Source organism: Anopheles stephensi, chromosome 3, assembly GCF_013141755.1.
Source record: "Anopheles stephensi strain Indian chromosome 3, UCI_ANSTEP_V1.0, whole genome shotgun sequence".
Classification (NCBI taxonomy): domain Eukaryota; kingdom Metazoa; phylum Arthropoda; class Insecta; order Diptera; family Culicidae; genus Anopheles; species Anopheles stephensi.
In genome coordinates, this window is record NC_050203.1 from 30003983 (window position 1) to 30020516 (window position 16534).

At 47.3% G+C, this 16534-nt stretch overlaps 3 protein-coding genes across 3 annotated transcripts; 2 read left to right on the forward strand and 1 right to left on the reverse strand.

Moving 5' to 3' along the window:
• Positions 1 to 342: 342 nt before the first annotated feature.
• On the forward strand, positions 343 to 5334 carry LOC118509431 (probable ATP-dependent RNA helicase DDX20). Its single transcript, XM_036050020.1, has 2 exons — positions 343 to 969; positions 1074 to 5334. The coding sequence occupies exons 1-2, from the start codon at positions 789 to 791 to the stop codon at positions 4262 to 4264; spliced, it is 3372 nt and encodes a 1123-aa protein (XP_035905913.1). The 5' UTR covers positions 343 to 788; the 3' UTR covers positions 4265 to 5334.
• A 2590-nt stretch (positions 5335 to 7924) lies between these two features.
• Positions 7925 to 10480, reverse strand: LOC118509432 (post-GPI attachment to proteins factor 3). Its single transcript, XM_036050021.1, has 5 exons — positions 10052 to 10480; positions 9802 to 9959; positions 9314 to 9728; positions 9032 to 9236; positions 7925 to 8970 (listed from the first exon to the last, which is right to left on the reverse strand). The coding sequence occupies exons 1-5, from the start codon at positions 10191 to 10193 to the stop codon at positions 8889 to 8891; spliced, it is 1002 nt and encodes a 333-aa protein (XP_035905914.1). The 5' UTR covers positions 10194 to 10480; the 3' UTR covers positions 7925 to 8888.
• A 256-nt stretch (positions 10481 to 10736) lies between these two features.
• LOC118509433 (ras-related protein Rab-2A) lies at positions 10737 to 16024 on the forward strand. The gene is made up of 4 exons (XM_036050022.1): positions 10737 to 11293; positions 14212 to 14527; positions 14598 to 14778; positions 14879 to 16024. The coding sequence occupies exons 1-4, from the start codon at positions 11248 to 11250 to the stop codon at positions 14975 to 14977; spliced, it is 642 nt and encodes a 213-aa protein (XP_035905915.1). The 5' UTR covers positions 10737 to 11247; the 3' UTR covers positions 14978 to 16024.
• The last annotated feature ends 510 nt before the right edge of the window (positions 16025 to 16534 follow it).

Consider the following 16534-nt stretch of genomic DNA (forward strand, 5'->3'; position numbering starts at 1 on the left):
CCCCAAATATTTATCCAGTTATGATACGTTAGTAACACAAACCATTGCAACGGATTCTTTCAGGGTTGGCAAACTCTTCACAATCCTTAATCTGTCGTAAAAATACACAACTAAGAACCCTTTATATAGAATAAATTTACAGTAAAAAAACAAAAAAATAGTAATTCTGTTAAAACACTCAGTAAGCGATAGGTAATCGAAGCATTTACCTCGTTTTTACCAAATCCGTTTTAATTGTGTCTACAAAACGGTCATTTTGAACTGGTAGCTTGTTTTATCGACCTTGCCATTGGTACACTTTTTATCCGCTAGATGCCGCTCGCATCCCTTGCTGTCATCTACGCTCCTCCGTACAAAATGTCATTGAGCGAACAAAACGAAAACAGGTTTCGCGATTTTTTACAATCACATAGGAAAAGTGAAAACTAATTTGAGCTAAAACCCACTTTTCCCTACATCTCTACCGATAAGCAATCACATCTTACCGTCGTGCCAAATGTAGCCGACGCGTGGAAAACGGTGAAATAAGCTGCAGCACACTGTTTGTTCCCGAACATCGCCAGCCGCTGGTGGATGTGGATTTCCGTGGACGGGTTTTGCCATTGGGCCAAACTGTAAACAAACCCCGCCATCAAAACACACATACGCAGGACGATCTAAAGCGGTCACGTTTTGGATTCTGGACGGGGACGGGTTTTTCTCGGGTGGTGCTTTGATTGGATAAGAGTTCGGAACACACCTACCGGAGGGGGGCTTACGCGGGACGCGAGTGCATCGAATCTGCAAGGATGGCTGGCCACAGCCTGAACGATGACAAAGTGCGCACCGCCGACGTCATGGTGGAACGGAGTCTGCTGTTCGAGCGGATGTCATTGTCGGAACCAGTGAAGCAGGCACTAGCTCGCAACAACTTTATACACCCATCGCCCATACAGGCACGGGCCGTTCCGTTGGCACGGTGTGATTTCGGTAAGGAAAACCGCTCGATTCGATCAATATTTTTACAACCCCACACATGCGTCGGCCCTAACCGTGTTGCTTTCTCTCCCTCTCTCTCTCTCTCTCTGCCGTAGATCTACTGGTGCAAGCTAAATCGGGCACGGGAAAAACGCTCGTATTTGCGATCACCATCGCGGAAAGGCACGATCCCGAGGTCGCTTTCCCACAATCGCTCACGATCGTGCCAACGCGAGAAATAGCCGTGCAGGTGGAGACGGTGCTGAACCGTATCGGGAGTGACTTGGGCAACTTTAAGGCACGGTCGTTTATCGGCGGTATGGAAATTAGTGTCGATCGGAAGAATCTACAGAACTGTTCGGCCGTTGTCGGCACCCCCGGCAGAATACTGCATCTCATCAAGAGCAACGTGCTAAACACGTGCTACATCCGCACACTCGTGATGGACGAGGCGGACACTTTGCTGCAGGCGAGTATGCGGGGCGATATCGACAAAATCGTCTGCACGCTGCCCGAAAAGCGACAAACGATCGTGTGCAGCGCCACGTTCTACAACAACCGCGATCGTGAGCTGCTGCGGTACATGAACGCCAAGTTTATCGGTGTAACGCCCAAGCGCGAGGTGCCGCTACTGTTCGGCATAAAGCAGTTCGTGCGGGAGCTTCCGGCGGAACCGGACAACGTGAAGGATCTGATGGCGAAGGTGGGCGTGCTGAACGAGATCTTCCAGCAGATCAACTTTTCCCAGTGTGTGGTGTTTGCGAACACGATCGCAAAGGCGGAAACGTACTGTACGTACCTAAAGAAGGCGGGCTGGCCGGCGGAAGTGATAAACAGCAGCATGGAGCAACGGTTCCGGCTGAAGGCGATCGAGGATTTCCGCTCGTTCCGGGCCCGCGTACTGATCGCGACGAATCTGATCGCACGCGGCATCGATGTGGAGAATGTGAATCTGGTGATCAATGCGGACGTGCCGAAGGATAATGCCACCTACCTGCATCGGATAGGCCGGGCGGGGCGGTTCGGTACCAAGGGTATCGCCGTGACGCTGGTGTCGGGCGTGAAGGATATGGAACGGTTCCGGCGCATCCTGCACGATATCGGTGGGAATGAGATGTTTGTACTTAAGCTGCCGCAGGGCCAGCTGGACGATCTGTGGCAGTTCGAACGGTACGGTGACCGGTACGAGAAGCTGTTCGCTTCCCAGATGGTGCAGGAAATCCGGGACAAGGACGCGGATCAGATGTTCTTGAAGGCGATGAAAATGATTGGGGATGAGCTGAAGAATGGCGGTGGTGAACCGTCGGCACGAAGCAATAACAACGACGATTTCAAGCTGGACGATAGTTTGGAAAAGTCAACGTCGGACGAGGAGACGGTGGTGGAGTTGGTGGATGCTGCGAATGGTACGCTGGAAGCGGCGCAACCCAAAGCAAAGACCACCAACGGTCATGCGGTGGAGCTGAACGGCAATGTGTCGCCGGGCAAACCGGAACAAACGGTCCTCCAATCGGCCTCGTCAAATGCGGTAGCGATGGATGGATTGTCGATGTCGATGGAGAAGCTGAGTCTCGATCGTGGCCTACAGTCGAACGGTGATCGTGCCGCCAAAACGAAGCGTCTCGATTCGCTGAACGGAAACAAAAAGCACCCGGACGGTAACGAACGGCAACACAGCGTCACGCTGGAGGAAACGGATAATGATGCAAACAACGACGACGACGACGGCGATGATGATGATGATGAGGAGGATGATGATGCTCCCAAACCGGGACCATCGAAGAATGGCGTAAAACCAGCAGCAGCAGTCGTTCCAGCCGCCACGTTAAGGGGCAATCTATCGACCCCGGTACCTGACGCGGAAGGAGCGCCGCTGTTGCTCCTGCAGGGTAGCACCATCACAACCATCGTCACCCGGAACGGTGGTGACGAATCGGACCTCGAAAGCAGCTCCTCGCTTAGCACGAACGTCACGGAAAAGGTGGAGGTGGGGTCGGACTTTAACGCACAGATGTCACGGCTCAACCAGATACCCGATCCACGCTTCCGGCAGATCGGTTCGGTCGACTGTTCCGACATCGATCACAGCTCGGACAGTGAAGCGAACGGGGGCGAATGTCCACCGTTCGAAGCGAACAATGATGCACTGTTTGCGAAGATTATGGAACAGAAGGAGCTCGGCGTGGAACATCCCGAGCATCAGGTGCAGCTGCATTCGATCGATGGCTGCAGTTTGGAGGTGCACGACGATACGATCAGCGATCGGGGCCTAACGCGCAAATGCTCCGTCCCCGATGTGGTACCGTGCGGCATATCGCTCGATTCGTCCCGCCTGCACGGGGGCACTCATCGTGGCGTGCTGGCGGAAGAGATCGGTGAGAATGGGGAGGAAGGGGAGGAGATCGAGCTAAACTCCAACACGTGTGGTTCGAACCGTGGATCGCTGTTCGAGGAAGAGGTGGAGGATGTTATACAGGCGAACCTACCGAACCGGATCCGGTTCCAGCAGCAAGATTCGCTCGAAGTGAACTCGAATACGGTCGGCTCGAACGTTGGCTCCACGCCGGAACCGCCCGAGATGCTGGATCAGCAATCACTTCCCATCATCAACCCGATCGAAGCCGATCCGATTGGTCCGATCGGGCCGGAATGTGCGTCACACGACGTGGACGATATGATGGATGATGCGAGCTCCTACTCGTCGTACGATAGCGATGCGTCCAACTCGTCCTTCTTCGACGATGTGGACCGCGTTTCCGTTGCATCGGCCAAATCAACACCCAAAGAGAACGCGGCGCTTGCGTCCACCGATCCAATGCTGGGAGGCGGTGCAGCGGCCGTCGCCGGACCGACCGGTAGCATGGAGCAGATTGGAGCTGTACCATCGAATTCGGTGTCGGTAGCCGCCTCGCCACATCTCTTTACCGTTCCAAGCATCCCAACGCCACCGCTTCTCGTTAGCGGAATAATACCGCCGGTGGCCAGCAGCACGGTTGCGGGCGGCGTTAATGCACCCCCGGCGCAGCCCATCATCGATGAGGAGCGTACGACCCGGTCGCCCGCGTTTATGGCACGAATGGAAAATCTGCTACCACCCTTCCACCCGACGATGGCGCCCGGAGTGGCAGCTGGAGCGACCGGTGCTACCAGCACGGTGCCTCCGATGCGTAGTGATGCTCACGCAACCTCACTCTACCATCGGACGTACGCCCTGTGGAGCAATCAGTACTGGAACCAGCTGACGCAAATTAACGATTACGTGCGGTTCGCGACTTATGCACGGCGCAATGCTTACCGGAGTCCTTAAGCACAACAGCCACATCCGCTCCCAATCAAAGCGGCACTCATTGCCCAAAACGGAGGAGAAAGGATCATCAGCTTACGGGATGATCTGCTATCAGCAAGCGGCGACAACAACATACACCACGTGAGGAGCGAGCGGAAGCGTACGGACAGGCAAGGCAAGTAGTAATGGCAAATTAAATTTGTGATCTGAATGTTATAAAACAAAAACAATCCTAAAAGCGTTACGTTACACACCACATATACCCCTTTTACTAACACGAAAGGCATATAACAACACTAAAACACACGCGTTCTGCCGCTGACCGAAACTCGCACGTAATATTATTCTAGAATTAAAGCGAGAGAAAGCGGGAAACGAGATTAGTACAGGTACGGGAGATACGAAAACCAGTTAAAGTAATGTTTAATCTACTAACATTTACCAGCAGAAGCGAAAGAGCCGGCTCTATATACAGCCGACGCATCGCAGTCGTTCGCAGCAAGGACGCCTCCAGGCTTCCGGGCTCACAAACAAAAATCGTAAAAAAGGAATACATCTTTCTTCCTAGGACTGATATTGGCAGTAACGGCAGATAAAGCGCGGTTAGGAGTTCGTATCGGATAGCAGAAGCCAGAGAGCCGCCGAGCAAAAGGGCCTTGCTTGTGCTTGTTTTGCTTCTTCTTTTTTTAACACAATAACTATTCCAAGCTTTGAAGTGTTCGAACGAAGCAAGCAACGACGGTGGTTCTTACTAAGCTAAGAGGGGAACACGGTACGAGAACAGACAGCTAGTGGCAGAGAGCTTCTAAAGCTGGACCACCCGGTGTTTTATGGGCTCTGCTCTAGGCTGCCAGTGAAATAATAGGGATTTGCTTTTTTTTAAGCTGGCAAAAACCACTACCATGTTTTTGGTTTTTGTGCATCATTATTGTTTGGTTGATTGTTTTCTTTACTTCCGTTTTTCTTTTTAATGAATTCACCGTGCAAAAAGGGGAAACATTAATCACTCTATCGTGTATCAGTGTATTGAATACAAACTAAGTGCTGAAGAGAAAATAAAAAAACCATTGTATAACTAGTTCCAACGCAAAGTGGGAATGGGTTTTTTTGTTATCGTTACACAGTGGTTGGGGAATGGTTAAAAATTATGCGTATAGCAAATATTGAGAAATGATAAAATGATGCTTGATCGGGGGGGGGGGGGGGGGGGAGAGGAGCTGGTTTGATCTTCAGCATACGAAGATCGGTTTAGATCGCATGATTACTTACTTACTTATCAGGCGCTACAACCGCTTTGCGGTCTTGACCTGCTGCAACAATCCTCGATACCGCTCACGGTTTAGCGCCGTCGTCTGGCCAATCCGTTATCCCGGCCGTTCTGGCGGACGCATCAACGCCATCACTCCATCTCAATTTGGGCCCGCCACGCCTCCTCTGTCCGTGTGGATGGCCTAAAAGGAATTTCTAAAGGATGGAAAGGAGAAAAGGTTCTGTGTCGCACGCTCGATCCTTTGATAAGCTTCTGCTACATAGGAGAGCCTCAAACCAATGATGTCTATGTCATCAGCGTATGACAGGATCTGTATGAACTTATAGAAGATGGTCCCCGAAGTTTCCACCTCCGAGTCGCGGATGGCTCACGCTTGCGCCAGATTGAAAAGGATACAGGCAAGCCCATCCCCCTGGCGCAGGCCCTTGGTGGTAGCAATGGGCCCTGAGAGTTTTCTATCTAGACCTTCACCTGGCATGTGATGTTGGCGATTGTCATTCTTAGAAGCCTGGTAAGCTTGGCCGGGATTCCAAAAGAGCTCATTGCGGCGTACAGTGTTATGCTGTCATATGCGGCTTTAAAATCAATGAACAGATGGTAAGAGTGGAGCTGCTGCTCCGCCATCTTCTCCATGATTTGCCGCATCGTGAAGATCTTGAAGATCGCATGCTTACCTTCTAATAAACTCTCTAATCAATTCCCAAAAACAATTGTTTAGAGAAGCAATGGTAGGGTTAAATAAATGTTACAGCTTAATTTTCCCCCATAAATCATCAATTTTTGATAAAGGTGAAATCAGGGTTAAATTCAGAAAATGGTTGTACTGATACAGAGCAATTGAGTCCTAGCGCTATAATTAGTAATGCAATAGTGATGGATTCTCCGGAGTAGACCAACGACTCTGGAGCCAGCTACGACCCTACCACTTCGTAGCCGACTCTGACACTACCACAGCCGATTTCGCTCAGAAGGCTCCAGGCTGACTACGAACTAAAGGCTTTGGAGACGGTTACGAACAAAATGTTTTACTCTCAGTTTGTTTTTGTGTAATACATCTCCACACCTCCTAGTCGTACCAGCCAGAAGGATAATACATCTCCTGGGACCTAAGCCAGTTTGTCTTTGTATAATACATCTCCACACCTCCTGGTCGGAAGATGGCTTTGAAAATGATTTAATTTAAACTCACAATAAGTTTTGTATATAAACTAAGTAAAGCATTTTCATTTGGCTGAGGCGATAACGGCGCCGGTCTTCACACGGCAGGACCGGAGTTCAAATCCCATCCAGACCGCCTCCCCGTACCCAGGGTTGACTACTTTGCTACGGGTAAAATCAAGTCACAGAAAGCCAGAAATGGCAGGCCGAGACCTCTCGAGGTTGTAGTGACAAGGAAAAAGAAGATTTTCATTTGGCGTGGTAAAATGCAGTTATAGTTTTTATAACATTTTCTACATATTTTTAGATAAAATTATGAATAGTTAACTAGGTTTTGATAAATTCATGTAAATAAATTATGAATATTAATGCTAAAAATTACTATTTTATCTAGTTTTTGTACCAGTTTAGCAAGTTTATAAACTATTTAGTTGAATTATACTTAAATACAAAATTTATTCATTTTTTTACTATCAAAAATGATACAAATATGGTATCAGTAATCAGTAAAAATTTAATTGAACTTATTTAAAAAACTGTTGAAAAGTTAATAAAAACTGATAAAATGTCTATTGAATACTTCAAAAAACTTACATGACATTTTGTAGTGACCTTCAAATGTTTTTTTTTTTTAACTTAATTAACGGTTAATTTAAACAATACTTTTATGTCCCAAATACTCATGCACACATTTCACCGTGAACTTTCACACAACTTGCATACAACAGTTACGGCCCGTACAACCTGTGGGCCTATTCTACTCCTTAACCACTTTTCCTTTCGGATCGTGCCAGCTCCAGGTTTTACTAGAGCCGGTCGGAGCCAGGTCCGTTTCCGGAGCCGAATTTCCCATCACTTTCTCGCATTAGTATCCCCAGGTGCTGAAATGAGTATTCAGTTACGAGACAAATCAAGTCAAAGAAGCCTTAAACGGCTGGCAAGGCTTCTCGCGTTAGTAATACAAAAGAAGAGACTAAAATTAATACGCTATGTCAATAATTGGTAGAGTAGGGGAAAGCAATTAATTTGAAGGCTAAATTTAACAATAGTAAGAGTCACCCAAACCAAAAAAAAAGTTTGCGATTCAACGACGTTAAATCACATCATTATCAGACGCTTTTGCTCGCCTGTAATGAGCTCAAATTCCTTTCTTTGAGCCATGATTAAACTTAGCTTAACTTTCTCAATTATTATACTAACAAATAATTTATATCACTACTGTCTTTCTTCTCGCGACCCTCAGTAAAATGCAATTTAATTAAGTTAAATGAATATAATATATATTTTGGTAATCCTATTCTACAGTTCAGCCATTAAGTGTTCCGAAATCCAAAAAACTTGTTCTTTTTTTGTTCGTACTGTTACATGCTTATAAATTACTTCCCGTTTTGTTCTAAGTGTGTAGCGTGCATACAACGCACTATATATATATGTATATAATATGTCTTTATCAGTAAACCTGGAATAAACGCATATTGCTTCTGTTCTACACGAGGAGTCCAAAAGAGTTTTAAAAAACCTTAAACACGGTCGTTCGCTACTAAATTTGAATTTCACACCCAAAACGTGCCTGTTGTCCCGCTTTACAGTAGCTATACCATAGCACGAATGTTACATACACATACATGACCGTTGACTAGAGTGTTACGTGCGTTCGTGGATAAATGTGTAATACCAAAAACTGGGGCACAGGGTCATGCGTTCTCGCTGCACTCCATCAATTGACGTATTTCGCGTACACTATCTAGGCTGCTGAATATAACCGGGTCCAATTGCATACATATTTGGCTTACAAAAAGTTGAAGGTAAAACGGTCGAATGTAATAATGTCTTTAAGGTAATTAATTTTGGCATAATTTCGAATTCGTTACTAGTTTTAGCTAATTATACATCCTAACGGAACCGCACCTCTGCCCGAATAAATTACATTTAAACCGTGAACCATCGAGTAGAATTTGACCAGAATCTATTCGTGTAAAACACAAGCGGCAAAAACTGCGTACCGAGAGAAAGTGATTGCTAATGTAGCCAATGTAGCCGCCCAAACTTACTTACGGTTTAAATTTTAATGCTTTTCGAGCTCTGAATGCTGGTGCAATGTTTTGTTCTTTGCTTTGTCCGTATTATTGTCCTCAAGGGTATAGCAAATGGATCTCTGTTCAGTAGGTAACACTTTTAACACAGTTTCGTTTTCTTCGCTGGATGAAGCAACAAACTCTACAACAGTTTGCGGCTTTCCTCCTCATCTTCACCGCTGGCCAGTTCTTTACGCAACGTTTTACAGTCTTCGATGATAAAACTAAAACCGGGGGAAAGCTTGCCATTAGGTAATTGCTTGGTCACACATCGCTTAAGCTTACCTATAGAATAGTATTGTTAGTGGTGCCGTTACCAGATGCCATATCGAATGTGCATCGAACGTCCACAGGATCGGTGGGAAGTCGTTAATTTCCAGCAGTAAGGACGAGGTCGCCAGCACGATAAAGATAAAGCACTTCCAAACGTAGCGTCGCTTCCGGCGCTGCAGAAAACACCACAAAATCCATCCCAGTGCGCCGCTCATACCTGCAAGTTGGCAAGGAAGCGTGAGGTCGTCAATCCACGACGTAACCATGGCAAAGCGTGCCGCCGCCGCCGCCTACCTGTCACGATGTTCGCCTTCATGTTGTACGTATAATCGAACCGCCCGATGCTAAGGTAGGAAAAGTGGTTGATAAAGAATAGTACGCACAGGAAGCTGAAGGTGCCGCGCACGAAAACGGACGTCCGGTGTATCATGCGCATCACCATGCAGTGAAACGAAGCGAGCACCATCGAGTAGGCGAACGTGTAGTCCAGCAGCTCGGTGACGGGAAAATCGCGCGTGTGAAAAATGGCCGACCAAATCCACGCGTTCAGGCAGATGTAGGAAAATGCTCGCCACGTGCCGTACATGGGGCTGTCGGTGCGCACCTCGCGCTTGAACCGTTGCAGCATTTTGTAGTGCGTGATAAAGTTGGCGATCGAAAACAGCACCGAGGCCGGTTCCTGCATACCGAGGAATCGAACGAATGGCCACTAGAAGGTAAGAAAAATAGGTAATTTTAATCAACACTATCTGCTGGAATTACATCGACGAAGGGTAGCCTACTTTGCCGTAAAACTGTGGCGTAGTCCAGTTGCGATTGTGAAACGCGGACGTTGTCCTCCACATGCAGTCGTAACCGCACTCATCGTAGCAGGTCCACATCAAAAGTTTATTGATCGGATCGTGCTTCCACTGCAGCTCCTTCTTGTACGATACACCAGCTAGAAGGAAAAGGAAAAGAAAAACACATCAGAACGGTATGCACTGGGCCGTTTCCCATCCAACCCCGCTCCCCCCAAGGCCCCCAACTTACACTGTGTACAATTGTCAAGCGTACAGAACTTTAAGCAGTTTTGATAGAACTGACTTCGATCACCACCGGAAGCAAATATTAGCCGAAAGAAGTAGATTAGCAGCACAATTAAAACGAGCGCTACCACCCGGTATCGTATCATGGTGCTGTTATGCTGCTAATTATATCGGTGCTGAATCTGGCCAAGCCAATTTTCTGGCTGCTCCTTCCTTTAGCGAAAGCGAAATACCCGCGGAAAGCTGAAAACAGGCTAACCCCACCCGAACCAGAACCGAACAGCTCACAGTAGTTTCATTCTAGCGGAAAAGATTACGCAGCAAGCACCAGAGAAGCACACGCAACGGAGGCAAATTGCGTTTTCGCGTTTTGTTTTCGTTGCATTCGCCAGAAAACCGGATCGAATGTCATCCGGAATGCGCGAGGCTGAGGAAAATCGGAATCAAAACAAACGCGCGCACAGTGTGATGAGTACACGGACAAACGCACCTAATTACTTTGCTATTTTCATTGCCTTTTATATTAAACATATTTTTAAAAAATTTTATCGTGCACAATTGATCGTACTTATATCCTTAATTAGGCTTTTCGTTTAAAAATAAAATCCTAAAAACATTTTTTCGCCCAAAAAAATCAAAGATGTCAAACGATCCTTCATCGCCGGAGCTGTCAAACCGTGCGTCATATGGTCGAACCTGCCCACTCGCGCAACACACTTGCTCTTTTCTCCAAGTGTTTTTTCTGCCAAGCTGCGAACCTTTAACAAAGAGATAAACATCGCAAAGAATTGTGGAATAAAGTGTGCCCGAACTGAAGCGATCGAAAGCGATTTGCCCCTGTCGTCCGTAGCGTTCGAAGCTGTGGTGTACGTGTGCCCACAATATTGCAGCGTATTCGTACGTGTGCAGCAGTAATTGTTCTGTGTTATGCGTATTTCGCAGCTCAAGTACGCAGTGAAACGCTAGTCACAACAGTGATCTCTCCCTTCTCGTGTGTGCGTGTGTGTGTGTGTGAAGAGGCAACATCAAAAAGAATCCCAACGAAGAAGGTGGCCCCAGTCGTGTGTGATAACATATTTCGTGAACTCCACGTAATTCCCGTCGGTTCGAAGTTCGAAGCTACCGTGTATCGGCCTTAAATCATCCTATCATCCTTCCCGAGCAGAGTGCGTCACCGCAAAGTTTGTTCTACGCCAAAAGATGTCGTACGCTTACTTGTTCAAATACATCATCATAGGAGACACAGGTAAATGTGAACGCGCTGGGCAAACGCTGCTCGCATCAAGGTTTTTACCTTTTTGTTCAGGTTTTTCTGCGTCTCACAAACCATACGGTACAGCACGAGGTGGTGGGATTCTTTTTCCAGCACCCTCCAAAAACAGGACCTGCGGCAGGAGGGCTCTTTTTGGGTGTGATTTAATTTGCACATTGCGTAGGCGCTTGCTGTGTGTGGTTGGGTGTAACACCAACACAACGGTATAGTACACATACTACCCCAGGGTAGCATGGGTGGTAGAACGGGCACCGGAAGCAGCAGGACAGGACGTGGAAGCACAACAAAAAAGGGGATAATGAAAAGGATGATTAAGCACGACTTTGCCGTAAGGGAAGAACTGGCAACAGCCCGCATCTTCTTCTAATGCAGCCGGATAGAAGTGTGATGGGCGAGTTGAAATGCCCAAACCACAGTGACGGTGACGCCAACGCAAACGCGCCGCCGTCTGACAACAGCAAAGAACAAAATCGATAATTTTTCGTCATCAACCCTCGCCAGGCCTTATCGCACCGCGCGCAAGAGAACAGCGGAAGGATATGAACTGTAGTCGGCTGGTGTGTGTGTGTGTGTCAGTGTGTGCGTCGAACGCGAGCAGTCATCGGTGGTCACCCCATCCTCCCAACGAGCCCAAACATCGAACCATATGGGAGAGCTTTTCTCGCCAGATCGAGTTACCACCACCCTTGCTTCGGTTGCCCTTTCACGTTCGACTGCACCGAGAATCATTCTAGCAGGAAGATGAATGGCATCGGCAATTATCACAGCCTCAAAGAAGAAAAATATTTATAATTTGTGAAGCGTTTAACTTCCACTACTACTACTACTGCTGCTCGCGTAAAACCGGGTCATGCGGACACTAATAGTGGAGAAGAATGCATGTTTACCCGCGTGCTCTTTGTTCCCACACTGGACGGACACTCCATCCACCGGACGGTCTAGGTCACACTACTGTGGTTTCACCAACCGAAGCAGCATGACATACAGAAAATAAAAACGCACGAACGATTTGCTCGTCAATTGCACTGTCCCTGAGGCACAGAAATCAAACTTTCTAAACTATCGCACCCATGCAATAGGAAATCATATCTACCGAAACAGAGCAACCCATGGCAGGTTTGATGCGCAATATGCACAGTTGTGTGTATGCAGGTACCGGGTGTGAGTGAGTCAAGCAAACGACGGTCATTGCTGCTCTCTATGGCCGCAATGGCCTTTAATCCGGACGAGGAAATCATATTAGCCTCTGCTTGTTGGCTGGCTCTGGTCGATCGCAGAAGAAAGTAAAAATCGACAGTACGGTACACCAGGTTCGATGCGGAGCGACTGCGAGCAAATGCAGGGTTTTCCTAACTAGCTTGTAACCGTAACACAATCTGGGAGGTTGTGTCAAAGGTCCAATGTTTTGGGGCGATACGATCGTTCCCTTATTTTCAGGAGAATAATCGTTCAAGGTGTGCGTTATGCTAAAGTCGAGCTAATGTGAGAGTTAGAAATTAAGAGCTCACATTTTTTCTTGAACGGTGTGGTACTGTTTTTTTATATTTTTCTCACTTTGAATAAAAGATGAACACAATGTGTTGGTGCTTGTAATTTGCTCTTCGAGTGATTCGGGTGGGAGATTTCTCGTTTCTAGAGTTGCTTTACTTGCGCTTACTGATTCACCCTAGTGGAAGTTAGACTTGCGTCTATCATATATATTTATTCCCATTTTTCTAACGAGCATTCTCAATCAATAAATCTAAAAAATATATTTTAGGACATCCAAGCAATTTTTCAGATAACCAGATAACAGCCATCAAAAACAAATTATTTGACTATTGAGGCCCAAAACTCGTTGCAGTACGGCCAGGCCATTCTTATTAACTAAAAAGCCCGTCAATTTTTGGCCATTATCTCTAGTCTTATTAAAACTATATAGCTGAATAGTTAATCTTTACTTAAAGGCAATTGGCTGTATGGTACTTGTTCACGCTGGACTGGTCCAGAAACCGGTGACAGTAGCACTGAAATACAGAGCTGCTAGCTGGTGAATAGCTGCTAGCACGATCTACCCGTATGTAGGGCTGATTACTTTACTAGGGGTAAAATAAAGTCACAGAAAGCCAGAAATGGCAGGCCGAGACCTCTTGAGGTTGTAGTGCCAAGAAGAAGAAGAAAAAGAAGAACCATGATTTAAGGACTTGAATGACTTGACTATCTGGCTAGTAGGTATCAATAAGTCAGCCGTTTTAGATACAATCAGGCGAGAGTGAAATTGAGATATTCTACATTCCCTAAGTCAAATTTTCAGCATTTTATGAGATTGTAAATTTATTGTTCAACTCTACTTTACAGTAAGCAAGTGTTTGTGAAGCATCCGTATAGTGAACCAATCTCAAGCTGCCTCGAAAACCCCTGCAATAGAGCGACCGCAGAAAGCGAATCGAGCGAATTGAACCACCAACCAACCCGCACGATGTTATTAGGCTAGGGAGGGATGAAACAGCTCGTGCTCAATCGTTTAATGTAGCCTTTGTTTGTTTATATTGGCCGGAAGCGGTATGAATCATCGGCGCGAGGAATGTCTGTTGCACTAGCTGCTGCAGAAATGCACATTGCACATAGGCGCTTTACGTGTGGTCGTCCCATTGCCAGTCGGGTTGCACCCCATAAATCGAGAAAATAATGATAAAAATTGTAAGCAAGAAAAAAGAGAAACTGAATGAATCATCGGATGATTCACGTATGGGGGAAAGTACAACAAATCAAGGAGAAAAGCTGTTGTTAGTTATTAATGATCTTGTTCGGTTGTTCGTTAGCTCATTGAACCATATGAAGCCCTATTTATTTTTTTCTATAACATTATATTACTCACATTTGATTTTTGTTTTTTCGTTGCTTGCTTCCAGGCGTCGGCAAGTCCTGCCTACTGCTGCAGTTTACCGACAAACGGTTCCAGCCGGTGCACGATCTGACGATCGGTGTCGAGTTCGGGGCCCGCATGATCACGATCGACGGCAAGCAGATTAAGCTACAGATCTGGGATACGGCCGGCCAGGAAGCGTTCCGGTCGATCACGCGCTCGTACTACCGCGGTGCAGCCGGTGCACTGCTCGTGTACGACATTACGCGCCGCGAAACGTTCAACCACCTGACGACCTGGCTGGAGGACGCTCGGCAACACTCGAACTCGAACATGGTCATCATGCTGATTGGCAACAAGAGGTAAGGGCCGGTTAAAGTCACTCGTTAACCAATCGGGCCAATAGGCTAACCGGGTTCCACTTTCCTGCAGTGATCTTGACTCACGCCGCGAGGTAAAGAAGGAGGAAGGGGAAGCGTTCGCACGCGAGCATGGGCTGGTGTTTATGGAAACGTCCGCCCGTACAGCGGCCAACGTGGAGGAAGCGTTCATCAACACGGCAAAGGAAATCTACGAGAAGATCCAGGAGGGTGTCTTCGATATCAACAATGAGGTATGGCGAAGGATTTTTGCTTTCTCTCTCTCTCTCTCTCTCTCTGACTCGCCCCATCGTTGCATATATTAACGTCATTTTGTGGGCCCTTTAATTCCAGGCTAACGGCATCAAGATTGGCCAGCAGCACTCCCCGACGAGCCCGTCGCTCGGCAGCGGCAACAGCCCAGGCGGACCGGCTAGCAGTGGTTGCTGCTAAGCGTCGTGCCGCCAGCCACCGACCATTATAATGTGCAATGCCGTACCCGACGATGGTCCACCGCTGGGCCGAAGCTGGGATGAAATCAAGTAAACAGTTGGGGTTTAACAACAGGGGCGATTGGAGTCAACGGGCGGCAGCAGGCGACGGGGAAAAGAAGTGGTTGCGTATTTAAGCGTTCTCGCGGGTGTCCTTACGCACGCTGCGCGCCGACCGCTCGGACACGCAACCGAAGGCGATCAAACGGAGAATCAGATCAGATTTGTAACACAGTTTGGGGCTGCAATTTCCTTTCCCTCCACAGCAACACGAACAGCAAAAAAAAAAAAAACAAAGGCAGAAGAAGCAAAAAGGAATAGCAACAAAGTGAACACTATGCGTCTTGTACGATCGTACGCCTGTTCGGGTGGACAAAAGGGGGGATAAGTAAAATAACACATCCAACAGCAACAAAACTAGCTGATGGAAAGTGCGTGTGTGTGTGCAGCATATTGGTAGCAAAACAACAACAACAAAAAAACGGGCCGAAAAAGGAGAAACACTGAAAAAAAAAAAACAAACCTAAACTAAACCAAAACCAATTCCAATCTTGTGATGGGGAATATGTGTGTAAGTGTACGGTGTGAAAAAGTAACCAAGAAAGAGCGAGAGGAAAGGCGAAAAATGTGCGAAAATGAACAATAAAAACGAGATAAAAGACCACCAGAGAAAAAAAAACCGACCCAAAAGACACAAGAGTACAACAAGGGGGCACATGGAATATGCAGGAAGAAACCAACTCACAGAAAGATGGAGCGAAATGGGGGAGGGGAGGGGAAACGAAATGGGACGGACGGTGGAAGATGATCGCCTGGGAAGCCCCGTTTGAGCGCATGCAAGCAGAGTGTGGAACGAAACGACGCGCGGTGTACTATTTCGGGGGGTGGATTGGCGGCTGTAAACTACTACTAACTAAAACGTAAATATTTTTACTCTTATCAAACCCACACACACACTCCACACATTTCTCGTACACAGTGGCTTTCGAATGGGGGGGAGAGAAGAAAAGACCCCCGGGGGAATCTGACTCCTACTCCGGATATAGGAAAAGGAGGCGGAAAACACAGGCTTCTTCTCCCTCTTTTTAGCACTATAAAATCCAAACGAAGTCGGTCTTGGGGGGCAACAATTCCTGGCGGCTTCCTTTGATTTGATTTTACCACCCATAATAGTTGAGATTTGTCAGATGTGCTCGCAGATCCGGATGGGATTCGACACCCAGTACACGATCCTGCTGTGGTGTGAAAGACTGGCGCCTATACCGACTCAGCTACCGGAACACCCGCCGGAGGACACGCATCCACTGCTTCATATCGTTGTACTGCTTGAGCTGGAAGCATAAGCTCACCACGTTCTCGTGCTCATGTTTGCTAGCTCGCTTCGCTTTCTCGATCTGGTTCTATCCAGCTTCTGCACGTTTGCCAATGCGAAAAGGGGCTGAGATTATTGCAAACCAGCTCCGTTCCATCCCGTCTACCTGGGCGAGGCTTTTGTTCGGTTTTTTTTTCGGCTTCATGG